This window comes from Nilaparvata lugens, chromosome 7 (genome assembly GCF_014356525.2).
Source record: "Nilaparvata lugens isolate BPH chromosome 7, ASM1435652v1, whole genome shotgun sequence".
Lineage (NCBI taxonomy): Eukaryota > Metazoa > Arthropoda > Insecta > Hemiptera > Delphacidae > Nilaparvata > Nilaparvata lugens.
Window position 1 is genome coordinate 28,968,421 of NC_052510.1, and position 9,528 is coordinate 28,977,948.

The window sequence follows — 9,528 nt, forward strand, 5'->3', positions numbered from 1 at the left end:
GTAAAGCATTTTATTCCGGTCCCCTCGATAATTCGTAGTGAAATAGAGTGCTGGCTTATCTTTGATCACTATAATTCGTTGTTTTAAATGCAAGCTCTTTATAATTAGTGTTGTCTGTTTTTTTGTATACACCATGAAAGGGGAAGATATTTACAGTGTACTATGCTTTCCCTAACTAATTCTCTAGATATTATGCAGTCATCAACCGCAAATTACATAGACTGCCAGACGAAATTATTGTCTATTGACAAAGTATTTTTGGTCCAATTCAGTACAGTATGGACGTCAGCGTGAAGAATTCGTCAATCAGTTGAGTTTGTAAATGTTAGTCCATGAATACCACGCGATCAACAATTTCAAATCGAGCGAAAAAATTTGATAAAATCTGTCAATAATTCTGAAAATTGTTCATTTGAAATTTTAAAAATCTGTCAATTTTCCTTAAAAATTTAAAATTCAAAGTTTATAACATAGTGTTTTAATATTATTTTTAAAGTTTATCCATAATATCTGTGATTTTTCATTAAATACTTATAATTATATAGCATTCTATAATTCGAATTTGAATGAATTGTAATTAGCTTTATTCTTCTTCGTAGAAAGTATAAACAATATACAATATACAATATACATATTCAAAACTTGAAGAATGTATGTTGCTCAGATTGGCACCATCCATAATTAGTCTTCTCCTCCTCCGCCTCCTCTCGTTCATCTTCCCTCACCATAGCCTCGATATGCCATGGTATACGTATAGGGCGGGCATTCATGTTCCATATTTCACTCAAGCTTATTGTCCTCGAAGTTCTTTTCCGTGACGCTGGTAGTCTCTCATACTGTGCCGTTCTTACACTCTCATCCCTCCAAAACAGTAATAATAGACAGTAGTTGACAGTAATCGGCTTCAGTTAACAAAAAATCGGCTTCAAATTTCAAACATGAACGACCTATTCCTTAGAATATCTTCTAAAGCTATCTTTTTCTCTATGGTATTAGTTGCATGACAATATTGTCATATGAGTTGTGGTTGCAATATCAATATACAATAAGAAATAGGTGAACTAGTAATAGAAATATACATATAAAAATCAGAATAATGTAAAGAGAATAGGAATATACTTGAAAATAATATAGAAATAGAAATATACAAGGAAGTGGAATAGGAATAGAAATGCTGAGTAGTTGAATAGAAATAGAAGTAGAAAAGGAATATTTCTCAACTATAAGATAAATGTTGAGGTAATGTATTGTTACTATAAGTAAAGTAAATTCGTATGGCTTTTGTTGGTGGGATGAATGTCTCACAGTTATTCCAACAAAAAAAAGAGATTTTACTGGTAGGAAATCTTATTAAAAGCAACCACACATTATGAAAGGTACGAAATTGAAAAATAAATCATTTGGATTTTCGTTAAATAAAATTATTAATTCATTAGCATTTAAATAATTGCAATATCTCAGTAATTTGCATCTGTAGATTGGCTGGCCGCAATGGTTTCATATAAAATGGGTGCTGCTTTCCAGAGAATGTCAGTTTTGTGTAAGGGTAAGCATTCCTGACCGGCAATTAGGAGGTACTGGGTTCGATTCCCGGGCTGACAAATAATTTTTGAATAGTAGCGCTCATCGAATTTCCTTCTAGCTGTTTACCCTGTTGACAATATTTGCAGTAGGAGAAGTCTTCGGGGTGATTTACTTACTTACTGCCATGGCCATACATATCTAAGTAGATATTTAGCCGCACCAACAAAGCCCCTCCACTTCTCTCGATTCTCATCGGTTGCTCCAATTCTCTCCATATCAGCCTTCACTTGACTCCACCATTTCCGTCGTGGTCTTCCTCTCGGTCGTCGTCCTCCTGGATTTCTTTTCGGGGTGACTTACAGCATTTAATTTGGATTTTCGTTTAGTAATAATTTCAAAAAACATTCAGTTAGTAAAGCGTTGTACAGTAAATTTCATTCGCTGACCTGACTTATCTTACACTCCACCACTATAACCTTTATCACTACAGACGTAATATTAAAAATATCGTGAATTGTGAAGAGATTGTGCATGAATCAACACAGGGTATTGAACTTTTGCTAAATAGACTAGCAAATGATGGCGGTCAGACAAACTTATGTTCTTATTACCGAAAACTACACAACATCTCAAAGAAATTGGAAATATACAGTGGTATATCTAGGCATTTGAGACTCATGAGCTACTGTAGCCTATATATTTGTTGTGTATCTGCCATACGCTAAATAAATAAATACAGGGTATTAATTGATTTAGGCTGATTTGTCATGATAATAAGCAGAATATTATACAGGATAATATAACAGGGTATTACTCAGGGTGTATTTAAATCAAGCAAATGAATTCTAATATCCTATCATGGTTGACCTATTTGAATTTCACTATAAATTCAACATAATAATATAGTATTAGTCATGCTCATTTTGAATGAAAAATTTTGATTTCATTGACTTATAAATGAATAAGAATATTGGTTTTTTTCAGTTACTGGATGGAGTTCTCGGTCTTCTAGATTCTCTTCTAGTATTTCAAGAAGTTCCAGGAGAAGAATGGACAGAAATGGCTAAACTAGCTTTTGGTAATTGCTCTATCAATATCTCGGATTAGTTAGTAAAACAATATTCTTCAACATCATAATTTTTATATAGATATTGTCCTCAACATATTTTTTTAATTTATTCCAATGTCTTTATGATAATTCACCATTATTTTTAATCAAGCTATTGAATCATTCTAGACATATTTTAAACCTACCTGCACTATGACTTATGATATCAAATAAACATTTTTAATCACAATTCAAACAATTGAGGTTCCTGCCATAGGTACCCGAAGGTTTAAATTTCATTTATATTTTTTGATGTTTAAATTATTGATTTTTTTATATTTACAACTAATAATTATTGATAGTTTCCCTGTTGAGTACTTATGTAAAGTATAATTGTGAACTTTTGCTTGAATGAATTCTGAAGCATTTTCACTGTATAACCCATACAATAAAAATTACAAATCACGGCACATAGTAATAGAAATAAAATATTTAAAGTCAATTTCAAATGTTTATTGTAAAGATGGAAATTGATGAGGAATTGCATTTATTCAAATGCTAATTGATAAATAATTATTATTAAACAAAAATCCAAAGTTAAATGTTGTAAACCACCCCAAATACTTCTGCTACTACAAATATTGATAACAGCGCTAACTACTAGATGGAAATTCTATGAGCGCTACTATCCAAAACTCATTTGCCAGCACAGAAGTCTTGGGGGTGATTATCAGCATTCAACTTTGGATATTAGTTTAATAATATTGACGCAATATTTTTTATTGTGCATACAAGTAGCCCCAAATACGAAAGTGAACAAGCCATACAATATATTATTTGCTTTTTTTCTAACTAGTTCACTTCTCATACCTTACTTATCTTCCTTCAAACTCTTCATTTTTCTCTTATATCCTGAAACATCTACTGTTCCGCTTTGTTTGCCTTCTTATGAATGAAATAATCTTTATTCATATTGTAGTGTCAAATCAAATCAATTTATTTGCCTTTTGAACAAAAACAATATAGACAGAAGAATTTAACCTAGATTTCAAATTAATCACAAGTAAGATCAGAAATTGAACATAAATAATAATACAAAAAATACAAAAACTCAAAACTTAAATATACTATTATTAAGTTTATTGAGATATTTCTTATTTTAATTGTTTTCCTATGGCGGCTACCCAGCAAGGAAAACCTGTCCGCTGGGAGCGAGTATCATGGGAGGTGTTCCATGAAATTGATGATTCTTCTCATGTAGTTGCATATTGAAGACCTATTGAAGGCCTTATTAATTACTAGAATTTTCATTAGCTGTTGCTAATAAACATTAGCCAATGTTTATAGTTTCTAATAAAAATTACTATAGTGATCCTTTTTTTCTGTTAGTCTAGTGCTCTAGTGATAACGTTTTTTTTCTGCAGGTATAATTCTGAGCTGTGCTGCGAATAGCAATCTCGAGCTATGCGCAATGTCAACAGCCAAACTCCATACACTTGTACAAACGCGCACAATGAAAGATCTTCAGGAAGGAGGCTATCTTCTATATTTCATCAACACAATTCTACAAAAAGCCATAGCAGGTATTTTTATTGCTCCTTAATTGCTCTCCGGTTTCAAAATAGACTCATCACGCTATGGAATTGTGTTGAATATTCAAATGTACTTCCAATACTTACATGTCGGAGAACTTACATTACTTACTTTTTAAACCTTCGATGCAGCTATGAGAAAGAGAAAATTAATTATACATTCATAATATATAATTATTAACAATAATATTTATTCCTGCTTTAATTGCTCAAACTTGTGCTCTGTCTTTTGATCAATGTCCTTTCAAGTTTTCAAGAGTAACTCTGTGTTGTTTTGTGAAAGTTTGGTATGGTTTGTATGATTGGTAAGAGCTAAGTTTGTTTTTAAATTTTATGTAGTTATTTGATACTGGAGATCACCTATATTTATTCAGTTAATTTTAATAGTTTATTCTTGAAATATTTGATGATTTTTAATATTAAATTATTAGTGAAGAAGAAATGAGAGTTCTCAACGAATTCGCCCATTTATTTCTCAATTCTATTACATGCTGAAATAAGTAAACTCTTCATTTGTAGAGCTTTAATCAAATAAAATTGAACATGACTTTCTACTAGTAACGGATCAACAACATTTGATATTTATGAATGAATCAATGACAACGAAAACATATGGTTTATCATATCATTCTACCCGGCTAGATTTTCGTGTTATCTTAGGGGCAAGATGACGGAGCGACACAGTGGACTCTTGTCCATCAGGGCGACGAATGTGAGCATACTCTGGGTTTGCCTCAATCAATTCAACTTCTTCTACTGATGAATCTTGCTTTGAATTTCGGTTCATTTTCTTCAGCCAAACTGGTCCTGGGCTCATTAGCCAAGATGGTAGTGACTGTCCATTTGTTGAGGATCTCATGTGTAGGAACATTCGTTCATGAGGGGTGCAATTTGTTGTAGTACACAAAAGAGATCGAATAGAGTGAAGTGCATCAGGCAACACTTCCTCCCATCGATTTGAATCAAGTCCTCGTGATCTTAGAGCTAGTGTTATTGCTTTCCATATAATTCCATTATATCGCTCTACTTGACCATTCCCTCTCGGATTGTAAGGCGTTGATCTACTAGTTGCTATCCCTTTTGAGCCAAGAAAGCTCTTCAACTCAGTTGACATGAAGGATGTTCCTCTGTCTGTGTGAATATAGCTTGGAAGGCCAAACATTGATATTAATGAGACCAGGCAATTTATGACTGTTCTCGCAGTCATGTCTGGACAAGGAAATACAAAAGGGAATCTTGAGTACTCATCAACCATCACCAGTAGGTATTTATTTCTTGTTTTTGATTGTACGGGTCCTTTGAAGTCCATATTAATTCGTTCAAAAGGTTTTGTTGCCTTTATGAGATTTCCTTTTGTCTTCATATACTGTGGTTTTATTTCAGAGCAAATTGCACAATTGGAGCAAATTTTCCTTACATCATCTACAGTATAGGGGAGATTTTTCATTCTGAGCCAGTGGTAGAAACGAGTTACACCAGGGTGACAAAGTTCATCATGGTATTTTGCCAAAGCTGAGTTCAATGTTGAACAACCAGCTGTAATACATATACGAGAGAGTGCATCAGCTGGTGCATTTTCTTTTCCAGGTCTGTAGACTATGTTGAATTTGTATTCAGATAATTCTAGGCGCCACCTTTGTATCTTTTCATTTTTTATTTTTCTATTGTGTTGAGTGCCAAACATGAATGTGACTGATTTTTGGTCAGTGATCAAAGTGAATTGTTTTCGTAGTAAATAGTGTCTCCATTTTCTTATAGACTCCACAATGGCATAGGCTTCTTTCTCAACAGCTGAATGCCTGGTTTCACTTTGGGACAAAGTTCGTGAGAAAAAGGCTACTGGTCGAGAATTTTGTGTTAATGTTGCACCAATTGCAAAATCTGATGCATCTGTCTCAATTATGAATGGTACATTTTCATCAACAAAGAGCAGTACCGCGGAAGCAATTTAATTTTTCAACAATTCCAAAGTTTCCATCAGATCTTGAGATAGAGGGAATTTCTGTATGTGGACAGGGGGTGAATCTTTTGAGAAAAGTTTTTAATCCATCGGGAGTAATGAGCCAGTAATCCCATGAGTCGTTTCATTTCTTTAGCATTTCTTGGGGGTGGAAAGTTCATGAGTGGTGCAAGGCGTTCTGGGTCAGGTTTAATTTCTCCATGTTTTATCTCATACCCAAGGAACTTCAATGATTTTTTTGAAAATTTACATTTTTCTTCATTTATAGTCAAGCCATACAATTCAATTACTTGTTGAAATTTCTTAAGATTTCTGTCATGTTCTTCTTGATCTGAACCGCAAATGACAACATCATCCAAATAGGCAAAGCAGTCGTTCAAATTCTCTCTTTCTATAAGTCCGTTTATTGTACGTTGGAAGGCAGCTACTCCATTGGTTACTCCGAATGGTATTCGTTTGAACTGATAAAGTTTTCGGCCTACTTCAAAGGCAGTGTAATGTCGTTCATTCTCAAGAATCGGTATTTGATGGTAAGCTGACTTGAAATCTACAGTACTAAAAATGTTGTACTTGGCAATTGTGTTTACAAGATCTTCGATCAATGGGAGAGGGTATGCGTCTAAATTTGTGAATTTATTAATAGTCTGTGAATAGTCTATGACCATTCGTTTCTTCTGTCCATTGGTTACAATGAAAGGCTGGGCACGCCAACTGGACTGGCTTTCCTCAATTATTCCTTCTGTAAGGAGGCGATTGACCTCATTCTTCATGAATTCATAGTCATCTTGTGGGTGTCTTCTGGATCGGGTAGTTATTGGGTGGCAATCGGGAGTCAAGTCATTGAAAAGGGAACATGGTTTTATCATGGCCTCCACCAAGAGGCAATCTTTCAAGGGTGGTGTGGTTGTAGAATAATCTTATCTATTACAAGAGGCTGTTTATTACCATTGAATGCTAAACTTATTGTAGAGTGATTCATAAAAAAATCGTGACCAAGTATCACATTGCAACAGCATTCTTTTAATACCAAGAGTTTAATATTGTTGTATTCATTTCCTTTGTACACAATATTGCTATAAACACATGCTTTTGTAGCGGTGTTATGTTGAACAGATGCAAATCTTATAAAACAAGAATCTGATGCAGTTTTAAATTTATTTGTTTTTGCAAATTTTTCATCAATAAAACTGGCAACACTTCCGGTATCAATAAGAGCTGGTGTATTTATTCCATTCACCGAAACAATAATTGTAGCTTTAGAAAGATTACTGGCTATACCAGCTGCAGTAATAGTTGACGTAGTTAGTTTTTCTTTGAGCGTTTTACTTTTACACACATGGGAAAAGTGTCCAATTCGGGAACATTTATGACAAGTCTTTCCTATTGCAGGACATTCTTGAGAATTTGAGTGTTTTTTATATCCGCAACGTTGGCATTGAACGGATTTCTCTACAATTGCCTGTCGATTTTGGGTTACAGCATTAACATCTGAGAAAGATTCACTCAAGCTTATGTTTTTATTTTCTTCAACAGAGTTTGTATAACAAGTACTTTTAAAGGAGTCGGCATATGTTTTTGCGGATTCAAGAACACGTGCTTGGGAAACGGTTTCTTGTAGACTCAAATCTCCTTGTTGAAAAAGTTTCTCTTTAATTTCAATAGAACATAACCCTGAAACAAGAGCATCTCTAATATGCTCGTTTTTGTTTTCTTCGGCTGACACTCTAGTGAAGTTACATGATAAGCTTAATCTTTTTAGTTCAGAATAGTAGTGATCAATGGACTCACCTATTTGTTGTTTTGCATTAGCAAGGCAGTATCGTGCATAAATTTCGTTCTTTGGTTTAACGAACATATCTTCCAACATGGATATAGTTTCTTCATATGAAGTATAGCTTTCCACAATTTCGTATAAAGCAGGTGATAAGAAGTTTACCAATATTTTCATTTTGTCTTTGGTTGTCGTTCCTTCTAAGAAATTTTCGAAAGTCTTTTTCCAATGTTTCCACTCTCTCTCTGCCGTAGGCGAATCTGGGTCGATAGATAATTCCTTTGGCTTGAGAAACTTGTCAATATGTGATTCCATCTTATCTTCTTCGTAGTTACGGTTTTCAATCGTTTTTGTCTTTTTCTTTGTCGGCATTTTATTTGATTAAATTGAAATAAGTAAACTCTTCATTTGTAGAGCTTTAATCAAATAAAATTGAACATGACTTTCTACTAGTAACGGATCAACAACATTTGATATTTATGAATGAATCAATGACAACGAAAACATATGGTTTATCATATCACATGCTTATGCTTATTTGATTGGAGTCAATTGATTGTAAGTCTGTTCCAATAATTTAGACATGCTTCAAATTTTTTATGCCAAGTTTTTTATTTGTGATTTATATTCTCAATCCCCCATCCATATTGGTAGATTTCCCTCTTCCCGCACCTCGTACGCGTCGACGTTTCTAATGACCAAAATTTTGGTTCACTGTTTTCTTCTTTTCTCACCCTGTCAGTGAATCCAAGCAAATGAATGTTGAAAATTAATATACCGTATTTTTATCATTTTTCAGATGAAAATCAAGAGCATTACTCGTTCTTGATACCAGTGGTAAAGGCGCTTCTAGAGAAGCTGAAGGACGAGCTTGCAATGAGCCAGCATTTGCCCGACCTGCCTCAGCCTCAAGCGGGTCCTGCTTTCTTTGAGGGCTTCCAATCCTACAGTCAGGGTCAACAGTGGACCACTTTCATGGAATCTAAGGTGAATTCACAAATTATTAAGTCAAGTTAGCCAAGTAAAAATCCACATAAATTTCCAAAGTTTTCAATAATTAACTCAACATTATTATTAGAAAAATGTATCCCATCCTAATATTTTTATCGCTGACCGGAAACAATTTCCAAAGCTAAAATAATGATTATGAGCGTTTACTAACTGGAGTCAATTCATTGCCGCTTCAAGTATTGTGCAATTTTACAACTGGATATTTATCGTTAACTACATTTTTGAAATGCATTTTATGAAATTCATATAATTCTTACTGCATATAAGTCGCCACTCATGGATACTGCATATTCATTTACTGGTGCATTTTTTATATTTAATGTCCGTAAATAAATTTGCCATTCTCAATGAATAAATTAATATAGCAATTATTGCATAATGATTCGCCAGTCGACGTAAGCCCAAAATTGGTATTACAGAATTTGAAATTGAGAACAGATACTGTTATTGGTGAGATGTTGTGATAATTATCTATCCATGACAATCAACCACTGGGTTGTTGTCACAAATATCACTAATTCATTGTAAAATTACATTAATGTTTGAACGACCACCAGTGGTGTCATGTTCAGTCTTCAGTGTGACAACAGTGTGCCCAAGTGTGATGACTCTGAACATGACA

At 33.8% G+C, this 9,528-nt stretch overlaps 1 protein-coding gene across 7 annotated transcripts in view; it reads left to right on the plus strand.

Moving 5' to 3' along the window:
* LOC111050942 (neurobeachin-like protein 2) overlaps window positions 1-9,528 on the plus strand; it is a 347,898-nt gene that overhangs the window by 74,450 nt on the left and 263,920 nt on the right. For all 7 annotated transcript variants that reach the window (XM_039432468.1, XM_039432467.1, XM_039432463.1 and 4 more), the window contains exons 33-35: window positions 2,509-2,602; window positions 3,997-4,155; window positions 8,695-8,882. In XM_039432468.1, coding sequence (XP_039288402.1) covers window positions 2,509-2,602; window positions 3,997-4,155; window positions 8,695-8,882 — 441 coding nt within the window. The remainder of the gene's footprint in view (window positions 1-2,508; window positions 2,603-3,996; window positions 4,156-8,694; window positions 8,883-9,528) is intronic.